The sequence below is a fragment of the Panthera uncia genome, assembly GCF_023721935.1.
Source record: "Panthera uncia isolate 11264 chromosome B2 unlocalized genomic scaffold, Puncia_PCG_1.0 HiC_scaffold_24, whole genome shotgun sequence".
Taxonomy (NCBI): domain Eukaryota; kingdom Metazoa; phylum Chordata; class Mammalia; order Carnivora; family Felidae; genus Panthera; species Panthera uncia.
In genome coordinates, this window is record NW_026057580.1 from 4,623,789 (window position 1) to 4,646,852 (window position 23,064).

Here is a 23,064-nt window from a genome sequence, read left to right on the forward strand (position 1 = left end):
CTTTATCAACACTGAAATTTAAATTTCATATAAGTTTTACATGTTACAAAATATTGTTCTTTTGACTTTTTTCAATCATCTAAAATCATTACAGGCCACACAGAAACATGTGATAGTCTAGATGTGGCCCATGGGCCATATTTTGCCAATTCCTCTTATAAACAATAGTTTTATATATGTGGTGGCTGCTGTTTATTTCTTAGTATGTGCCTCTACAGAGCTTAGGAAAAGTATTCTGTATGAGGTGGGCACTCTCTAACTGCTGGATTAGAATGTCAGAATGTTTGAAAACAAGCCCATTTCTTGCCATCACTCTTTCCTAGGTATGGATTTCAACTGTTTGAGTATCAGTTCTCTTCCTCTCTTGCCTTGAAAGAAACAGACCAGCCAAATCTCCTCCAACACCTCTTTTTCTATCCAGTATGTAGTGGGCCTGGGGGAAAAAAAACAAAACCCAAAACCTAGGTAGGTATGCACATCAGAAGTCTCCTAAACAGGTCTACCTGTGACATGCTCAGGATAACAAGAAAGCTGATTTATAAGACAGAGAAAGAAAAGGACATTTTTTCATCTTTTAAGCCCTATCTGATAAGACCCTGACTTAAGGTGACCAGTCAATATGCTCCTCATTTAAAAATAAAACAACTGGTTCCGGTGTTTTCTATCTACAACCTGACATTATCCTTTCTCCCTTTAAAAGCTGGGTCAAGGGGCGCCTGGGTGGTTCAGCTGGTTGAACATCCAACTCCTGATCTTGGCTCAGGTCATGATCTCACAGTTTGTGAGATTAGGTCCTGCCTACGGCTCTGTGCTGACAGTGTAGAACCTGCTTGGGATTCTCTCTTCCTCTCTCTCTCTCTCTACCCTTCCCCCTCTCTCTTGCTCCCATTCTCTCTCAAAATAAACATTAAAAAAAAAAAAAAGTTGGGTCAAGAAACAGAAGTACAAATCACACTTCATCTCCTCTATGAAAACCCTGGAAATTGGGAAAACAGCGAATAAGTAGCAAAAGCAGAAGAAAGGTTATTTTGCTCTTGTTAAATGTTTATGCAACATTCCTTCCTCTGTAGTTTACATTTGCACGCAATGTCCTTTATACCATAAATCACCACAGAGGCAGGAAGTTATGGTGTGATGCCAGAATCAGGCTACTGTGATCTTGGGTAAGATACTGAACCATCATCCTGTGCCTCCACCTCCACACCTATGAAACAGATATGGTTACAATCTCTACCATACAGGGTAATTATGAAGATAAAGTAGGTTACTGCAGATAAAGTATTTGGAATAGTGCCTGGTACTTGAGGAGTCCAGAGCTAGCTGTTACCATTGTTATAGCATTTAAATACTGTGACAAGTCCTTTGGTCACTCTTTGGTTTTGTTTACACTGCTTTTTTAAACAAGTTTCTAATGGCTTAAAAGTTCCACAGACTGTTCTGTAGTCACACAACAAAGGGAGAGGAAGAGGTATGTGAGTGTTCAGACAAAAATCACAAACTTTATCTGGAGCTTTTGGATATCTGTGTTATTTGACATTCAGTCAGGTTTTAAGAAATTCTTCTGGATAAAAATCTGCCCTGCTTCTTTGCTTTACATGCTTGTCAGTAGTTCTTACCCTATCTGCAGTCTTTTTAGAACAGCACTAATGCACCCAGACTCTCACCACATATATTTCATTTCTTGTCCTATATTCATTTCACAGTGGGAAGTAAAAAAGCAGATATAAATAATACCCATTCTCTTGATTATTACAGACAAATAAAAACTTTCCACAAGTCCTGAAGAATACACTACACTTCCAGTTCTACATAGTAACAGTAGACCCACAATTACTGTATAGTTAACAAAGTACGTAGTACTCGGATCTGCAACACAAACCCATTTCCCAGCAACTCCCACACCCCACATCTCTTTACCTCTATATAAGAGAAGCTACGAAGGGCCAACAGATGAAATTCTGGTCCCTTGAGGTTGCTGAAAGATCAACAGAAGTGATCCCCTTCCTCTGCTCCCTCCACCCTGCTTCTACAGTACAGCATAGCTGCAGAAATCTCTAAGGTGCCTATCGATCAGGCTGTCTACTCTCACCTGGGTCTTCACTGCTACTTGGCAACCACCATAATTATCTCATGTTGACTTACAATGCATCTACCCTAACACTTTAACAAACTTCCTTAGTTTCTTCATCCCTATATCCCCCACCCACAAACCAGGCACACATAGTTTTCAATCTTGTTGAGGTAGCAACACCCACCTGAGAAAGCTTTTACAAATAACCTGCTTACTGACCACTGTTCATGCTGCTGCCTCCCTGACACCCCAAATTCTTCTGAACCCATTTGGGAGAATAAGCCAGAATCTCAGGGAGTAGCATATATATTTGAAAAGGTGACCTCCTTGGGGGATAGAGACCTAACCTTACTCATTTCTGTAGCCAGCACTTAACCTAGTACCTCACATTTAGTAGGCTCTCAGCAAAGATTGCTAAATGAATATACAAGCCACTGAAAAAGATGATTAAATAGCTTATACTTAGGTAATCAGTCTCAAGATCATCAAAACCAAGTGTCTCTGGTCAGCTGACACTCTCTACAGCATTTTAACAATGATGAGGCAATAAGCTATTGTGGGTGCTTGCAAACACTTGCTTTGGAGCCAAATTAGTGGGCTGGAACATAAACTATATTGAGAAGCAGAAGCTCTGTAACTTTGGACTGAAGTTACTGAACCTCTCTACTCTTTACCTTCCTCGTCTGTAAATACAAGAGTAATAAAAGCACCTACCTCATAAGATCCTGTGAAAATTAAATATTACTACATGTAAAGAGCTTAGAAGAGTGCTTAGAATACAGCAGACACTTCATAAATGTGACCTTACATTTTCATTATTTTTTAAGTTTATTTATTTTGAGAGAGTGCACATGTGCAAACAGAGGGGCGGGGCAGAGAGAGGGAGAGAGAGAAACCATCTCAAGTAGGCTACATGTGGGGCTCAATCCCACGAACTAATCCCACGAACTGTAGACCATGACCTGAGCCCAAATCAAGAGTCTGACGCTTAACTGACTAAGCCATATTTTCACTATTATTATGAAAGACCACATCATAAGTTGAAATTTGTTCCTTGGCTTCTGTGACCTTACCAATTATCATTCTCCTCTTCTCTGACTTCTTCAGTTTCCTACTCTGTCTTGATTTCACTCTCAAGGTTCTATTCTCACTGCTTTTAATTGCTCTCATCTTTGCCAATCTCATTTAACCATTAAGGCTTCAACTATCATCTCCCAAGTGTTTGAAGCTCACTCTGACTTCCCCTTCTCCTGAGCTCCAACTCAAACTGCCCACTTGAACATGAAAGTCATCATCATGTCTCAGATTAGCAAACCTCAATTCCTCATATCTATAAAAACCTGAGAACTACAACAATGAGCCTCATAAGAGTTAGGAAATGAGATTTGTTTCAGAGAGTTTAACTCAAACACAAAATGGTTCAAAACAGTAATGTCATCAGAGAGAATGGATCTGAAGCTAGTAGAACTAGACACCTTTACTCAGATGGAAGGTATTTATTTATCAAAAGAAAAAACATGGCAGTGTACAATGGCCCAGAATTGCAAGTTATGGAAACACAGGAAGTGTTGTGTCCTAGGGGCTCCAGAGCTCAGGGTGGGTGTAAGCCCAGGCAGAGAAAGGAGAAAAGGGTATGAAGATGTAATCTTGCATTGAATGCAACACCTTCCCTGTATGTAGTTAGAGTGTACCTCACAATCTGCTGGACTCAATTAAAAATTCACTTCATTTTAATTCCACTTACTGAGGCCATACTTTGCCATTTGCTATATTAAATCCTTGTTTGGTTGGCTTTCCAGAAAGGTCTGCCTCCAGAGAAAATCTTTTAGTCATATGTATAAATTTTTATTTCCAATCTCTGTTACAGGATTTTTCATGATGAATTAACAAAGTAACTTTTGGTTATAATTTGAGTTTCCACATACCTTAATTATAGAGAGACAAAGTGCTGATCTTGCCAACATGAAAATTTCTATTCTCTGTGGTAATTATGTTTCCCATTGTGAATTAACTAATCAAAAGTATGGATTCTGAAGCCAAATGTCTAAATTTGAATCCTGGTTCTAGTATCTAGTTGTTTGTGACCACAGGCAAATTACCTGACCTCTTTGTACCTATTTCCTCATCTGCAGGATAGGGATAATGATAGTATCTACTGTACTGGATTATCATGAAGAATAAGAGAGAAAATAAGCAAAACATACAGAACACTATCTTGCACATAAAGTGCTCAATAAATGATAGCTATTATTATCTTCCTCTTGCACACAACTTGGCTGCTCAAGCTGTTTTTTGTGGTCTAATCCTGGTATGTATGAATCCAATCAGGTAAGATCCTGGCCAGCTCCAATCTTTCCCTTAGACAAGGAATTCTTCACCTAAAGGCTACATTGAGCTTAAAAAATTTTTATTCGGGGCGCCTGGGTGGCGCAGTCGGTTAAGCGTCCGACTTCAGCCAGGTCACGATCTCGCGGTCCGTGAGTTCGAGCCCCGCGTCAGGCTCTGGGCTGATGGCTCGGAGCCTGGAGCCTGTTTCCGATTCTGTGTCTCCCTCTCTCTCTGCCCCTCCCCCCGTTCATGCTCTGTCTCTCTCTGTCCCAAAAAATAAATAAAAAACGTTGAAAAAAAAAATTGTTAAAAAAAAAAAATTTTATTCAAAATTGGATAGTATGTATTTTTCTGAGACAAGGGGTCATACCTTTTATCAGTGTTTCTCAATAAGTACATGACACAAATAGATTTTTAATAACAAAATAAAACCCATTGCCTTAACATTACTACTACTATTTTAATGTTTTCTTCTTCCCTCCTCTTAAATGATTTCTACACCTTCCCCTGGGCCTCTATTCAATAAGTTACAGTATTTAAAAAATTCTTTCTCTGCAATACTATTCTAGTATAACCCTTCCCATTTTCAGGGTTACTTCTCCAAAAGAACTGTAATAATATTACTTTCTTTGCTCAAAAACATGACTATCATATAACATCCAAATAGCTTAGCTGGGCATTTATGACTTGACCATCATCTACCTTTCCAACCTTGTCCTAGGGGTCACTTGCCAGTATAAAACCCTATGTAGCTTTTCTGCACAGCTCATCCTACTCTGTCTAGAATGTCTTTTCACCATCTGTGTCTATTTCAAGACCACTTTCTCCAGTAAACCAACACCCTTCTTCAAGAGTCACGGTCTTTAATACATAAGAAGAATCATTAAAATGGGCACATAAAACCAGGTATCAGGGTTTATCAACACTGGCATTACTGACATGTCAGGCTGGATAACTCCTTGCTGTGGAGAGCTGTCCTGTGCAGTGTAGGATGTTCAGCTGCAGTGGTGGCGGGGGGTGGGTGGCAAAATTACTCCTGGTTGAGAACCACTGATATAACAAATATATTTAATTTCCTCTAATAAGTAAATTCTCTGAAGACACAGACAATGGTCTTCCTTACTATTATATTCTCAATTTTACCTAGTACACTGGCTTATGATCATTTGTTCTCTGCTTATCTTTCCAAAGTTAGAACACTCTAACCTACCATATTCCAAGGATTTCTATATGCTCATTAACTCTGAAACAGCAAACTTCAACCTGTTATTAAAGCTTTTAAAAGGCAAAAACTGCTATGTCAAAATGTGCCTAAAATTTTCAACACATATGGTTATAAGTTGTGTCCTAAAGAAGATGGTTAAAGTATTTAAAAATTTAAGTGGACAATGGACTTCCATATCACATATATAATAACAATAGTATTCTACCATTGAGGACTTATAGAAGAACAGAAACCACTTCCTACTCTCTTCAAATATCCTATGTTCTATGAAGTTACTATCTCAGTTAATTGCCTAGAAACATTCAAGGCCCAGTTAGTGACATAGGTAAGTTTTCGATCCAAGGTTCCTAAATTAGAAGTTCTCTAGACCAGTGGTTCTCATCAATTAGCACACATTAGGATCCTCTGCAAAGTTAAAAACAAAACAAAGCAAAAAAAAACAAAAAACAAAAAAACAAAAAAAAAAAACAGAAACAGATCCCTGGGCCTCCCTCTAGGTCAATAAAATTAGACTCAGGGAATGGGGCTGAAAACTAAAATTGTTTTTGTTTTTTTTTTTTTTAAATCTCTAGTGGGTTCTGTTTTGCAGCCAGGATTGAGATCCACTACCCTAGCTAGACTGGTTCGAAACTTCGTACTTGACAGTTAACACAGAAGACTATCTTTTAAAAAAGACCTTAAGCTCTACAGAACAGCTAAGACATATTCTCTTAACTTGTTGAATTGGGCCTACATGTCAAAACTTTATCTTGAATTAGAAAAGCTACTATCTTGTTTTCTAGACAAGGCATTACCAAGAAGCTCATGATATGATTCTTGGGCTGCTTTCTCTACCACTTCACAGGATCTGGGCACTTACACTCCTCTTTACTTGGTGAAGTTACATTCAGTTCTGTCGGAAGCGGCTGCTGGCTGGGACTAAGAGTTGGCGTGGTTATCGAGGTATTGTTGTTGTCACTGGTGGTCTCTTCAGAAAACAAATCTGATTGGCTGTTACTGGTACTTGGAGCAGAATCATCGTCTGGTTGTTTCTTTTGAAAATCTGAAGAAAAAGAGTGATATAACCAGCTTAATTAAGGAGTTCACAATTTCCTTGGGAATTAGAAGACAATAAAAGTTAGTACAAAAATAAAAATTAAATGACACAGCAGCAATAATACACTTGGTGATAAAAAAAAAAAAACGGAAGTAAAAAAACGGATCAAAAACATATACCATATAAGCCCTTCACTGACAGAGGATAACTGGAGTTAAAACTTTCCAAGGTCCATGTATTGTTCAGAGAAATGGTAGACATACCAATTTTAATGTAAGAGTTTACAAAGCCAAATACAAATTAAAATTTTAGGAGTAATCAGTAGAAGGGAAAAATAAATAAAGAAAAGTTACTCAGGGGCACCTGGGTGGCTCAGTAGGTTGAACGTCCAACTCTTGATTTCAACTCAGGTCACAATCCCAGTGTTGTGGGATTGAGCCCCGTGTCAGCTCTGTGCTGAGCCTAGGGCCTGCTTAAAATTCTCTCCCTCTCACCCTCTGCCCCTCTCCTCAGCTCAAGCTTGCTCTCTAAAATAATAAATAGATAGACAGGTATATAATTAGACACATAGATAAAGAGATTTAAAAAAAGTTATTCAAATCAAGACAGGACAGGTAAAAAGGAAAAAATGAGCACAGAAAAAAAACAGGGTAAACAGAAAACACATAATAAGATTGTAGAGATAAGTACAAATATATTAGTAATGGTAATAACTGTAAACTGACTAAACTAAGAAAATATTCAGATTGAATAAACAAAATCCTGTTTTATGTAGTTTATGAGACACACTAGAAACATGAACATGAGTATAAAGAAAATTCTAAAGTACATTATAATAATACGAGCAAAGATACATGATTAAAAAGCCAGTTATAGCCACAGTACTATCAGAAAATGTAGACTAAGGCAAAAAAACAAAACAAAAACTAGAGAAAAAAAGAGGATTATAGAATAGTTAAAAAAAAAAAAAAAGTTTAAAAGCAAAGAATTTACCAGGAAGATAAAACAATTCTAAACCTGTATGTACCTAATAACAAAGCCTCAAAATATATAAAGCAAAAATGATTCTATTTATGGGAACCTGACAAATTTACTATCATAATGGGAAGATTTTAATATATCTGTCTAAGCCAAAGTAATTAGTAAAGTTAAAGAGGATTAATAAGCATAGACTCATATACTCAACAATAAGATAATAAATTATTTTCAAACATATGAGGAATATTTATAAAAACGGCTATACCTGGCTAAATGCTGATCGCACATTAACCTATAAAGCAGAAGTCTTAACAGATGCCAAAGAATTAGTAAGATAAAAGCATTATTAGCTGATCACTGAGCAAGTAAATTAGATTCTGATAAAAAATTCTGTATTTGAAAATTTTTTAATATTTTATTAAAAATTTAAAGTAAACTCATGGGTCAAATCAGAAATCAGAAAATACTTATAAATAAATGATAAAGAAATTACTACTCATCAATATCCAGTAAAGATAAACATGTACATAACATTATACCTCAGTCATTTCACACCTAGATCTATGTCTAACACACATGTACAATGTCAACGCACATGTATAAGAATGTTAATTATATATTGTTTGCAATACCAAAATGTCAGAAACAACCTGAAGGTCCATAAACCATACTAAATTCATATAAAGGAATAATGTATATTGTGAAAATGACTGCTACACACATCAGCAGGAATGAATCTCAAAATCATAGCGCTGAAAAGAAAAAAACAAGTCACTAAATAACACAGTAAGATTGTGCTTATGTAAACCTTAAAAAGAGTCAAAACTCAATATATTATTTAGAATTTGTATGTTCAAAAAATTTTTTAATGTTTATTTATTTTTGAGAGAGAGAGAAAGAGAGTGAGAGAGCTCAAGCGGGGGAGGGGCAGAGAGAGAGACAGAGAGAGAGAGACACAGAATATGAAGCAGGCTCCAGGCTCTTAGCTGCCAGCATAGAACATGATGTGGGGCTCAAACCCACGTACTATGAGATCATGACCTGAGCTGAAGTCAGAAGCTCAACCACCTGAGCCACCCCGGCGCCCCTAGAAATATGTATGTTTAAACCATTAAAAAATAATTAATACAATTCAGGCTAGTGGTTACTTCTTAGGTTGAGGGAGGGGGGATGTGAAGGTGAGAGGTATGCAAAAATAATAGGAATAGTGTACACTGACAGAACAGATTAAAATAAAATTTATGCATAAGGGAATGCTAGAGGGCAGTTAAAATTAATGGATAATACTACAAATACAACAAAAACAATGTTGAGTGAGAAAAGCTATGGAGGGATATATATAGTATAATATTTATATAAAAATTTATAATATGTAAAAATACCATATATTGTTTATTGATACAGAATTACAATATAATGACATGTATGGGGATGATACACCAAATTCAGAATAATGGTTATGTCTGGGGTGGGGGGAAAGGGAGGGCAAAGAGGAACAGAGATCTTCAATTCTATCTGTAATTTTTCATTTCTCCAAGTTGGTGTTGGGTATGTAACTTAAGACTATTAGGTACAGTCTCTGTATTTTTCATTTAAAAATCTAATGCTAGTCTATAAACTACATATTATACTTTATCAATTCAGAGAAGGAAAAGAAGATCCCGACAAATCTACATTGCTTTACCTTTTAAACCACAGAGAAACTACTATTACGCTCTTATCACCTCATCAGAATCACTGTTTTAACATGTACTGAGCTATTACTTATGTTGTGCATACTATGTGCCAGGCAATGAACTAAATGTTTTATGCGTATAACTCATGTACATCAATTCTCATGACAACCCTAACAAGGGAAGTATAATTATATAGTCATATACCACTTCACTGATAAAGAAACTGAGGCTGAGAAAGTTTAGGTTATTTGTTCCAAGTTAAAGTTACTAAGTAGCAAGACCAGGAATTAAATACAGGTCCATCTGACACTAAAACCCATCCATGGTCTTTAATCACAACCACAGGATGTAAAATGATGAGCACTAGTTTGGCTCAAAAAAAGACCTCCATGTCAAGTCCCTAATGATTCACAGAACCCATGTTGAGTGCAAGGGATTTAGCCAAAGAATCACTAATCTTTGTGCTGATTAGTGATCTAAAGCCTCTATTGCTTCTTTTCTGTATATTTATTTCTCCTAGCTACTTCCTCATTCTTCAGTGTTTTGGCATTTTAAAATGGCTTATTACCTCAATGTTATTTGTACAGCACCTTTAGAGGAAAAGGTACCATAAAAATGGAATAAAAATACTATAATAATGTAACAATGATGCTTCTTTATGTCATGTCATCTCATTAGCTCTCTTATGTCAATAATCATCGTGTCCCTCCTATAACCATCTCTACCATTTAATTGGAAATGTTACAAGGCCCTAAAAGAACTAAGTCATCATTATACCATCTAGCACAATCCCCAATGTCTGGAGACAGACACACAAACTCACTCACTCAAGCACAATAACACTTAAGGGTAAATGAAATTGGTGTCCACAGACAATAACCAGGTCCCACCCACACAAATCTCCAGCCCAGGCTTTCCATGCTCAAGTACTTTTAAGTTTTCTTTTGTGAATCTTCAGTTGACACAATGTGCCTTCTTTTAACCCATTCTCCCATGATGACTTTTCTGCACCTCCACAGGATGATCAGGTGAAAAAAAAAAAAAAAATCATCATTACAAACCAAACTGGCTACACACAAGAGAGCTAGCATAATCTCTACACATTCTCTGATCGGATTCAAAAAAGAGCCCAGAAATCAAATAATTTTACAGTCAGAATTAACTTTAAAGATCCAGCCCAATCCTCTCATCTTACAGATAAAGAAGAAAGCAAGGGCCAAGAAAGCTAATTCAAGTCACCAGAAACTCACAGAGCTAAATCCTAAGAGTTTTCTAACTCTCGGGCCAATATGAGCAGCTTATATACTACAAAGAGCTTTAAAGTTGGACCTGGATTCAAATCCTAACTTTGCTATTTAATGGACACATGGCTAAAAGAAAACTGTTTAATCTTTTGGGGCCTTGTCTGTAAAACAAAAGGAGGGAATTATTTCTTCCTCTCACAATAGTGTGGATTAAATAAGATAATGTGCATAAAGTAACTAGCACATGGGTACTCAACAAACGCTAGCCATTAAAAATAAAAGGTATTTTCCCAGTTTATAGAAAGATCATGAATTCTCTTTTCCTTTTAGCCCTGACATTTGCATCTTAGTTCCTACTCTCTTGTTCCTTTCTTTCTGAATCTTTTGGTATCCAACTTCTGACAACTGACAAACAAACAAACACAGAAAGGAAAAAAAAAAAAATCCCAGAAGTCTATTCCAAGGTTGAAGGGGAGCAGATCTGCACCACATGTAAAAAAGTGAACAAAGCAGGCAGAGAGACTGCCTTTCATCACTCTACTCTGAAAAGCAGTATGGAAAAGGTGAAGAAATAGTCACTTCATTTGATCCAGCCACAGTAAAGCCTTGTTCCATTTGTTGTACAGTTCTCATATAAATGGGAAAACCAGAAAACTCCGAGCTTATCAACTTCTATGAGGAAAAAAAAAAAAAAAGGAATAATTACCTATTATTGTAAATTGGTAGAGTTAATTGTATATCCGAAGGTGTAAGCTTGGTGAATGTAAATAAAGTTTTCCAAAATAGTTTTGTAAAACTCAAGTAAAAACCTTTGGATTAATAGGATTGCTGTGCAGAAGTGAAAAGAAGCCAAGATCCTGGCAGCTTAACTTATTATCAACTAAAAGGAAAAATAATTTCTCAATGAAGGTAACTCTTAGAATCTGAAATATCTAGAAATGGGATGTTTCCACAAGAGAAAATGACCTACTGGTACCAGCTGAGCCAAAATGGCCAATACAGTCCCTGAGACTACTTGCCCATATACTCACTGGACATATTTTTTCCCATTGCTTTTGCAATGCTTTCTTTCACAAGTCAATCTTATTAGAAAGTGTACCTCAAAAGACTGAGAACATTGTAACAACACCTCGCCCTGCTCTGCTGACAAGCCCATTCACCTGAGCAGCCTCGCTGGGACTATACTTTATCTGATTATTACTCAAAACTTACCTTTGGTTTGTATATCCAATGTACTATACAGATTTGGTAAGCGGCTTAGCTCCTTTAACTCCCATCCCACTTCCAGATTAGGACAACTTTTTGAACAATTTCTTTAAGGCAGAGAATACACAACAGTGATTCAGAAAAGATTTCACTAAACTTACTTTCTTTGATAATAAATTCCTTTTTTTTAACCCTCTTCTTAACCTACTTTTTGCTCTTAGCAATATATCATGAATATTTTTTGTCACATACAGACATGTGTGATCACTCCTGGGTATGCAATTAAACCAATTCACTATTGTTGTATCTGTGCAGTTACCAATTTTTCACTATTATAAGTAAGATTCCATTGAACTTCCTCAGGTTATATTGCTACAAGCAGAACAACTGGGTAGGAGAGAAAGTGCATTTTTAAAACATTTGGTACAAAATATCAAATTCTCTTGGCACAATACCCTGTGATTTCCCACAGCACAAGACCTACTATGGTACGTTAAGAATCTTCTGTTCAGTATCCCACCATATATGGCCCCAGGATAAAAACACTGCTCAATAAATACTAACTGAATGATAAGTGGCCAAATGTTTTCCTGTAGAAAAACCCATCGCAGGATTACATTTAAAATTATTTATCCGTTGTCATTTCAAACCTCTCACAAACTACTTTGTGTGTCTTCAAGGGCACTCCTAAAATCACCTGGATTAGCATTTCTGAAAGATGATGTACTCAGTACCCATGAATTTCTATTTTCATAATTAATTAGTAGAAATGAGAGATTCCACTGCATTTGTTCTAACTCACTAAGTTTATATGGCCACTAATAAGGCTTCTGTATCATTATTATAGATACTAAAGTTGGGTATAAAGAAAATCAAATTGGTGGTGAAGGAGGAACTACGATTTAAGTGCCTACTATGAGCAAGGCACTCTGTCAGAGGCCTTCTGTTCATTTTCTCATTTAATCCTCAAAATAACCTGGGCAGTAGATGCCATCCTTACACTTTAGCAGAGGACAGTGGGGCATGGCAAGGGTGGGCGATCTGCCTGTTCCTAACAAGTGCTGGAGCTAGGGTTTTGAGACCCAGGTTTATGTGACTCTAATGTCCATACTCTTCCCACTACAGCCAACAACAGTGAAGCAACCACTGCCCAGCTTGCCAAAATGCAACAGCTTGCAGACTGCAGGGGTTACTTTTCCAGTTCCCACATCCCATTCCCAGTCTCCAAACTCCACCTGACTGTAGATTATAGATCTACAGATTACAGGTTACAATTCCATTTTCCCACTGAAAGCTTTATTGTAGCATTTCACACCGTAACATGCTTCATGTTTCAAATAGCCAATTAAAGTGGAAACGTTGTAAATAAAAATTCAATAATCTTAAAAGTTCAGTTCATGGAAGGCATTGTATAAAGCCTCCTTTACAAGAACAGGGTTTTTTTTCCTTCTCTTCATCCCTTCCCCCAATTTATGTCCTAAATAGGCTAGAGCCTCCATTCATAAGTAATTTCTAAGGTTTTTAAAGCTGTATGTTCCTACCCCGACCCCAATCATAAACTTTAGATGCCTTATTTTTAAAAGCTACAAACCCATTATCCATTAGCCAATTCATAAACCAGTTTTAGCCTTCTGATTAAAATCCTAAAAAAAAAATTCTCCTAGTTGGATGTTAACCTGCGTTTAAAAGCCTCAGCAAAAAACAAACTCGTTGGAACAAAAATTAGCAAGAACCAAGGACAGATTACTATTAACACCTTAAAAACTTAAAACTTTGGATCTTATGGGGAAAACAGTGATCTACTCAATATGGCTAGGTTCATTTAAACTTTCTTTCATTAGTAATCTCTTTTAGCTTTTTAAAAAACAAAAAACTTTACCCTACCATATTCTCACCTACATTCTCATAATGATTCCTTCTCTTTAAAACTGAGACTGTCTTCACTGATCTCAGAAGAGACACTGTCTGACACTGCTTTGATACTAATTGACATTTTCAGGTAAGTTTAAAATATATACATTACAATCTCCCACGTACCACATACATCCTACTAATGGTAAATGACTCCTGTCCTGTATCCCCATCTGTGCCCATGAATCTTTGAGGTATATCTCAGAAACTATAGACCCTTGTCTTCTGCCCTTCTCCCCATCTCAGGGGATGGCACCAACATTCTCCTGGAGGCTGAAGCCAGAAGCGAGGGAATCATCTCAGACTCCATATTCTCCTACCCTTAATTGTACATCTCAAAAAATCTCTGAATCTAGTTATTTACAACTCCAATATCTCTTGAACCCAGCCATTTCTCCATTACCACGCTAACCTAAGTCGTCATCATTTGTCAGATTCCTTCAATGGTATTCTACCTGATTTCTTTGCATCCTACTAGCTCTTGGCCCGCTCTAATACATTCACCACAAAACAACCAGCATGGTGGTGTAAAAACCAAATTCCCGTAAGTTCATTTTCCTCCCTAAACCCTTGAATGGCCGCACCTTGCCTTTATAACTAGATCCAAAATCATAAACACAGTTTAGAAGTTAACAAGTCTGTTTAAGAACTGGCTTCTGGCTATCTCTTCAGTCTCCTCTTAAGCCACTGCTTCTCCTCTCCTCCTCCTACTTCAGTCACTCAAGGGTCCTTTCTGTTTTTCAAACTTTCCATGCTTTTTCTCAACTGGAGTACTTTGATCACAGCATGTGACTATTTTTCTTTATCTTGCCATTTGCTTTGGTAACTCCTACTCATCTTTGAACTTTAACGTAAGCATGATGTCCTCAGGGAAGCCCTTAAGATTATATCCACAGAAGCACTTAATATATACTTGTTGGATGAAAAATAAATGAAGGTCTTATTCACTGTATACCCTAGCCCCTAGCAAAACAATATTATATCTGCCACATAATACACAATATACATTTGCTGAATATAACTTATTTGATCTGCTCAACATACTAAACTTAAAAAATTTATTAGTTGTCTCAGACCTTAACGGACTTCAAATTGCTACAAAATAGTTATAGGAAGTGAATGTTTCTATATACAGTAAAAATATTAAACACCACTGTCAGTAAGCAGATGTTTACATTTTACAAGTTATCCCTGCACATAAAAAGTTTTCTTCTTTACTACTCACCACAGGTAACTAGTTCTGATAGGACTCAAAACGTCTCTCAAGTCCTATTTGCTTAGGTCTAGACCACAGGGTTGTAAGCTTTTGAGAACAGAAATAATATTACACTGCTTCCCAAAGTATGTCTTCAAATGCTTCTTGCAAAAATAGTCAACAAGAGAATATATGAAGTTGACAAAGCTTACAAGCGAAACTCTTATCAGTAATTAAGCTTCTTTTATAATCTGGTTTATCACAAATTATACACAGTCCCTAGATTCTTCACACCTATAGAGCCTACTGCTCAGAAGTGTGAACCAGCAAAAAAGTTATTTGGAGGAAGGCTTATTTCTTATACAGCATTTATTGTGCAGACTCTACAGTTTTTTCAGTAACAGTGTCTCCTACTCATTTACAGGGCATAAATTATCATGTTAACATTACAGCAAATATCTAAAGATCCATTAGTACTACAATAACATGCACCAGAGACCTATTTATTTCATTTCAGTCTAACCACAAAATGTGTCAGTTTTTTAAAAATCGACAACACAGGGAGAAGTTTTCTAAATATTGTGACATTAGCCTAGGTCCAACAAGATAAGCATTTGCTGATATATGTGTGTGTGTGTGTGTATACATATATGTGTTCATGTGTATGTGTGTGTGCATACACACATACACACATATCCTACACATATAGCTCAACCATCAGAAGTATTGATAGGGTTAGGAAAATTGTGGAAATACTAAGAAAAGCTGACAAAACAAAGGCCAATTACAACCTAAAAACAAAAACCTCTGACTTACCTGTTTGTAGCTGATCCTTCATACCAGTTAAAGACCTCTCCTCAGGCCATTAGTCCCTGCTATCATTCACAAATCACTACAATGGCATGGGTGTAGAATGAACATAACTGCTGGAGATGTTGGAGCCTAGATTTTTTTTTTTTTTTCCAGTTCAGACTTAAGGTTTCAAATGCCCATAAAGACGCAATAATAATGGAACAAAGAATTAGAAAAGTATCTGGGAATAAATTACAAAAAAGTCAGGTTACCTCCTTTTTCAAAGATTTCTGATTGTTTTTATAACTGTACCTACAGTCTTCATAATACTATCCCTTCATTTCACCATGTAAAAGTAATAAAAGAAAAAAAAATACCTCCCACTAGCATGTCCCTTTTTGCAAAGTGGCAGGGGAGCCGCGTTCATGCTCCTGCCATTGGTACCCCTACAACTTGGTCCTGTTGTCTTGGCTTCCTTCCATCCAGGAGGGCACCTCTTACCTTTAGCAAGCTATTCCCACCCCCTAGTATTCCATTTCCACTCAGTTCTCAGCATCACCATCTCGTATCAGGTCACATACTACCAATCTCCTACATTTAACCCTATTGCCAAGCTGATCACTTCATCTGCTTCAGGACTTTCAACTTGGGGTGGTGGTGGTAACTTCTGAGACACACATTTCCTAAGGATAAAATCCACAGAATGTTCAGCACAAATAATTATTTTTCAAACAATGCACTATGGTATATTTTAAGAATGTCAATCTCTTTCCCAAAAAGTAACAGACTACACACTGTTTTAAACTACTAAAAGAAAAAATTTTAAAGGATAAAGTGATGGGTTTACTAAACACTTTCTCATTACACCTATTAAAATATATCACGGGATGCTCAGAAAAAGACTAATTTTTATCCAGTGAACACAAAGTATCAAAATAATGTATGTTTGCATGATTCACAATCTCCAGGAGGCATCTGTCTACTAGTAGAAAGAACAAGAGATCTTTCTGAAGAATACTATGGCTGGTTATGAAAAAGCTGTAGAATATAAGGAAAATCTTGTCCTTTACATAAAAGCCACCATCAAAAGAGGTAAGAGATTTCTCCACTCATGAGAAAAGCTCATGCAGTTATCTACCCCGTCATAGTATGGTGTTTAGGAGTGTGGAATCCGACAGTTCAAATCCTGGCTCAGCCTCTTCACTGCTGTGTGACCTTGGGCAAGTTATTTAACTTCTCTGGCTTCAGTTTTCTTCTATAAAATGAGAATGATAATTTTATCTACTTCATAAGGTTACTGTGTAGATTATGTTAGCTACTACATGTTAAAGTCTTAGAACAATGCCGGGTACATAGTAAGTCTCTAGGATTTTTATTATTCCATTCTGGCTTCTTGCACACAATTTTCTAAAACTTTGCTATTGCAAGACTGGCAATGAAAAATATTTTCTCTGATGCCAATAAAAAATGGAAATTATACTTAACTCAGTTTTATTAACAATGTAAGCCAATCTTGGGGTTATAAATTCAAAAGTTTTCAAGGATCAGGTAGTTAGAAATGTATAAAGACAGCTGGCCTAAAGGATAGGGAGTAGTGGTTACTGTGGTTAACTGGCAAGTGTAAACCTCTCCTAAAGGCATGTGGGGGCGCCTGGGTGGCCCAGTCAGTTAAACACCTGACTCTTGATTTTGGCTCAGGTCATGATGTAGCAGTTTGTGAATTTGAGCCCCACATCATGCTCTGTGCTCACAGCTCAGACCATGTTTTAGATCCTCTATCCCCCCCTCCCCTGTTTGTGTTCTCTCTCAAAAAAGATAAACGTTAAAATATTTTTTAAGTCTTGCTGTTCGATAATTTTGAATTATTAATTCCATATATTGGTAAAAAATGATTTATCCAATATATGTGCAACAGATAGATAGGAAACTGTGCAACTGGATAAATAGGATAGTAGAGATACAAGAGAATGAGACAGACCTATGTTTGATCCTCACTAAGCTTCTTAGAAGCAGTATCCATAAAAAAGTCCATACTTGTTTCTTCACCTGCAAAAAATGTTAAAAACCTACTCTATAGGACTTTTCTGAGGATGGGCAATAATGTAGGTATCCTTCATGAAACAGACGTGTTCAATAAAATTTTAAATGGATAACAAATGAATGTCAAAACATTCATCTAGGTCTAGAATAGAGACTCTTAATCTGGGGTTCTTATATGGTGAGTCATCTTAGGATAATTTAGGCTGTAGTAACAAACAACCCTAAAATCTAGAGGCTTTACAACAAAAATAGTTTGTTGGTTTTGTTCACATGTGTCTTCATTCCAGGAATCCAGAATGAAAGAGTGGCTCTAACCGGAACACTACTGCTCTTGTGGTAGAGGGAAAAGGGAAAGCTGCAACTATACCCTAATTTTCTGTTCACTAGTGGCATATGACTTTTTCATTCACGTTTTATTTGTTAAAAGATATCACATGGCCAAATCTGATGATGAGAACAGAGAAGTATTATCCTCCCATCAAAGGAGCAGTAAATATATGGAAACATGTATAATCCAGAGTTTACAATATGTGTGCCCAGACAATTTTGCATTTAATTCTGGGTTAAATCTGGGAAATTAAATGCAATACGGTGATGCATACAGGCCCATTTTTCCCCTCAGCAAATGGAGCATACACAGTATATTATGAAAAGTATCACAGACCAAAATGGCCTAAAAGAAGTCAGATTGGGTTTGAAAGAAGTCAAGTCGCAAACATACAATTATTACTAGTGATTTTATAATAGCAGATCAATAATCCTAACTATGATTTTCCTAGCTTCTGGTTACTGGGCAGCATGAGCCAGGGAAATAATCCAAACTTTCTCCCAGAAAGTATTAAATTCTAGTATTGTCTTAATGAAAATCTGAATCACAGTAAAACTGTTATCAGGCTGATACTGGTTTAATAAAGATTCATCTGAAAAAAAAAAAAAAAAACTGCTATTTCCAGGCAACTTGAAACCCTTCATGAAATACAAGATAGTGTGATACTAATTCAAATTTTGTGTGTTTTATGCTAACAGGGTCATGCTATGTTTATTATATTTTTTAATAATTGCCAAGTCAGCCTTACATTCTGATTTTCAAATAGACAAAGACTACTAAGTCAATGAACTGAAACATTTAAAGCTCCCTATCAAATAGAAAAAACAAATCAGGGGTGCCTGGGTGGCTTAGTTGGTTAAGCGTCCAACTTCGGCTTAGGTCATGATCTCACAGTTCATGAGTTCGAGCCCTACATCAGGCTCTGTGCTGACAGCTCAGAGCCTAGAGCCTGCTTCGGATTTTGTGTCTCCCTCTCTCTCTGCCCCTCCCTGACTCCTGTTCTGTCTCTGTCTCTCAAAAATGAATAAACGTTAAAAAAATAAAATAAAATAAAATAAAATAAAAAGAAAAGAAAAAACAAATTATTAGAAAGTCCTTCTTAGGAACCAACTGCCTTATGCTAATTAAATAATCCAGTCTGATTTTGTCTAAAATTCACTTAATAAAGGTGAAATTTGGCAAAACTAACTCATTTAAAAATATATTTTTCATTTGGGAATAGTTGGTTTTTTTTTTTTTTATTTCACTTGTAAGTATGGGTGAATGTGTTTTGAATGGGATGAGGAAGAGGAGCAAGTTATTCTAAAATTATCTTTTAAATGCTTAATGGCATTTATAGACAAGTTCCTCCTTTTAAAGTTGTATTACTACTAAACAAATTAAGTGATAATGTTCTACGCAGATACAACTCTAATTGTCCCTTACTCTATAGGTACCCCAACAAGAGGCCTTGTAAATCGAATTTTTTAGAACTTTTTCTAATTTAGGCAACTAACTGGGCTTAGATCTTGCATTAGTGTGAGATGGTATTTACCATTAATTCTGACCAGTGAGAAAAAGGAAAAGGAGATGTATTTGGACTGTCAGTGCTGGTACTCATCTTTCAGAGAAAATGCCTTTGGCTTCTTACAAGGGATGTTATGAGAAAGAATTGTGTACAACAGTATATTCTGAAGAACTGTTATTGAGAACACTGCTCCCTACTGTTCTCACTGTCTGCTTTAGAGCTCATAGGATGGTGATCTGTGAACTACTTGCATTTCCATTTCTGCTCTGGCTCCTAGGAAGCTCAGGTTTCAATCTGTACTCTGTCTTTAACAGTTATACGGATGTTTATGGGTGTGAATTTGTGTACAAATTTCTCTTGTCTTTATCCTACTAATCAATCTGAATTTTCCCTTTTTCCTGATTCTTTCATTTAAAAAGAAAAAGTCTATTGTACTCTGTATGTTATTTTTTACTAGACTACCATTTTTTGGAAAGAAGTAGTGACACATAAAAAACTAAATGCCACAATTGCATTTTTATGTGGGTATTTCATAAAGATCAGCATTTATAAATAATACATATGTCTATATCTATACTTGAGTGAAGGTTACTAATAAAACCAAAAGGGAGGAAAATTACTAGAAAATTTGTGAGTATATTAAATTAGGAATAAAATTCTACATGAACTATGTTGGAATTTCTGTTATGAGTAGACCATAGTTATGCATTTTTTTTCACTTTACCCTTTAGGGCAAAGAATGCATGCGGTGGAAATATCAACCAAATAGAACTGAACAGGTTTCAAGGCAAGATATGCCAAGTCTAAGTAACAGATCTAAAACTGTGAGAAGCTGAAAAGTAATGGACAAACAAAAATGAACAGAAGATGCATAGGAGGCCAGGTACAACACTGCCAAAGCAGTACAATTTCCCTGGCAGTTTACACTTCAATGGTCTCAGCACAAATCATACAAACCTAAAAAGATATGCTCTGAAAAGAGAGAGCAATTACTTTTGCATTTTCAAATGTACTTTATCAAGAGCAAAAACATCTTCCCAACACAACCGGCCCCAAAGCTCCCATTTCATGAAAGTGATTTACCATCTCACTTGGCTCTCTGTGTGAGTAACGCTGTAGTGCAAACTTAAGGGAACAAGCTAGCATGTCAAGGAGGATGGCAGCACATTCCCAATTTCTCTTTTAATACTGTACTTATCAATTTGATGGATGTTAAATTCCATTCATCTTTTTTCCTAAAAACTAAAACTGAGAGTGACAAGGAAAATTACATTCTCTACAGCCAAGTTCTTGCTGAGGCATTAGAGATGCTGGCATGCCTACTCAAGAGTAAACTGTGGCTCTAGAGCTCAGGAGCTCAAATTCTTCTGCAAGATGGCTAAAGGATGAGCTTTTGTTTCCATTTTATTCATGTTTCCATTTTATACAGGTCCGGTAGGGAAAATATAGTTACAAGCTTATTTGCATAGATAACAGTGTTTCTCCATACATCTTTTAAAAACCTAAGAGAGCTGGTCTTACTTTCAACCAAATTCAAATCCAGCAATAAGGTTTTTTTCCCCATCAAGCTTTTCCATTAACCACTTAAGTCATAGACAGAATTTAATGCAACCTAGGTAGCAATTACAGGTGGCTCTTGAACAACATGGGTTTCAGATGCACAGGTCCCCTTATAGAGATTTTTTTCGATACAGTACAGTCAACATATTTTCTCATCCTTATGATTTCAGTAACATTTTCTTTTTTTTTAGCTTCCTTTATCATAAGAATATACTATGTAATACATATAACAAATTCCAGTCAACAACAGGCTATTAGTAGTTAAATTTTTCAGGAGTCAAAAGTTACACATAGAATTTTGACTGCGTGGGGCCTAGCACCCCACACTCACATTAATGGTAGTATATTGCTATGGAGGCAAAAAAAGAAAAAGAAAAAAGAAAAAGGTAGAGAGGGTCAATTTAATGGGAGAAGGGGAAGCAAAACTGGCTTATACTAGCAGTGATTATAATTGGAGAGACATAGTAAAGACTTTGAACTAGATTTTTATGGAATTGTTTTTTGTTGAAGTGGCTATAACTATCTATACAAGAGAAACTGTTCTTTGTGACTACTCTTATGACACTTTGTCCCCCAAAATCTATATTTTTCTCCTTGTCACTTTAAATCACAAAATATACTCATGTGATTTTGGAGCTAAAGAGCTTTTAGAAATAATCTACTACAAGGTTTTCAATCTAAAAAAAATTTCAAAGGTACCACCAGCATTTTAAAGAAACAGAATAGAAATGGAGTGTACTGCAGATTTAGTAAGGCTAAATTTTCTTTCATAAAACTTTTGACTTTGTTACAAATATGCATTATTAGGCACACATACATGTATACTGGATCACAACATAAAATGTACTTCTTACTGCATGATGTGGTTTAAAAAGTTACAAAACCAATGATCCAATACATTTTCATTTTATATATGAGGAAAGTAAGGCACAGAGAAGAAATCAACTTGTTCTAGGCAAATGCACCCCCCCACCCTCCATGGATGTTAAGCTGTAACTTCTCCAAGTAGATTTTATCACTTAATGTAAGTTATATATTGCCAATCATCTACTCTCTAGAATATACTCTAAAACTCTGGCAATGAAAGATAAACCCTTCTTTGTCTCCCTTTCTTGCAGATGTTTCTTTTAGTTGAAAACCAGTAAGGACAAAAACTCCTTACACTTTTTTTTTTTCAAGTACTCCTTATGCTTCTTAAAAGCAGCAGGTTAATGTTTAAGTGTACTTTTCCCAACCTCAAACGGGCCAGCCACAAGTATGATTTACTCAGGCCATACGTTATTTGAAATGTGCACTTTTCAATTCAGCAATTCTACTTTAAGAAAACTGTTTTAAGGAAAACAAGTGCAAAAGTAGTGTACATATTAAGAAAATAATGGTGATGTAACAAAAGACCACAGAAATCAAGCTGAAGGTATTCAGAGTGGCCAAATTAGGACAATTTGAACCTTAAAAAAAAAAAAAAAGAGGATAGTAATGAAGTATAACTTACTGAATAAAATAGAAATTCATTGGTTCATACTGATGTAATTAAAATGAAAGAGAGGAGAAAGCTCTTTGTTACAGCAGAAAGAAAACTAATAAATACAGAAGAAATAATGTGGTTACTAAAAATCATCAGTGGGTGCTAACACTACTGGGTGAAATTTTGATGAGGAACAGGATATTTATATAGTAGTCTCAAAGCACCTACCCACAAATTCCTTATTAATTAGAAAGGAAACAGTAATTTTATAGTAGAGAGATCTGGGGACACCACTTTAATCACATGCCTCTCGATAGGATGCAATTAGAATACAACAATCATTTGTGTGAAATATCTCTCAAAAATGCATAATTTGACCTAATCATGAAAAAACATCAGAAAAATATAACTGAGGGACATTCTACAAAATAATGATGTGCATTCCTCACTAATGTCAAGGTCAGGAAAAACAAACAAAACAGGCTAAGGGACAATTCTAGAC

The 23,064-nt window shown here is 36.1% G+C and overlaps 1 protein-coding gene across 2 annotated transcripts in view; it reads right to left on the minus strand.

The window, feature by feature from the left end:
• Nucleotides 1-23,064, minus strand: part of ZFAND3 (zinc finger AN1-type containing 3) — a 317,767-nt gene that overhangs the window by 69,553 nt on the left and 225,150 nt on the right. For both annotated transcript variants that reach the window (XM_049653339.1, XM_049653338.1), the window contains exon 3: nt 6,484-6,666. In XM_049653339.1, the coding sequence (XP_049509296.1) occupies nt 6,484-6,666 (183 nt within the window). The remainder of the gene's footprint in view (nt 1-6,483; nt 6,667-23,064) is intronic.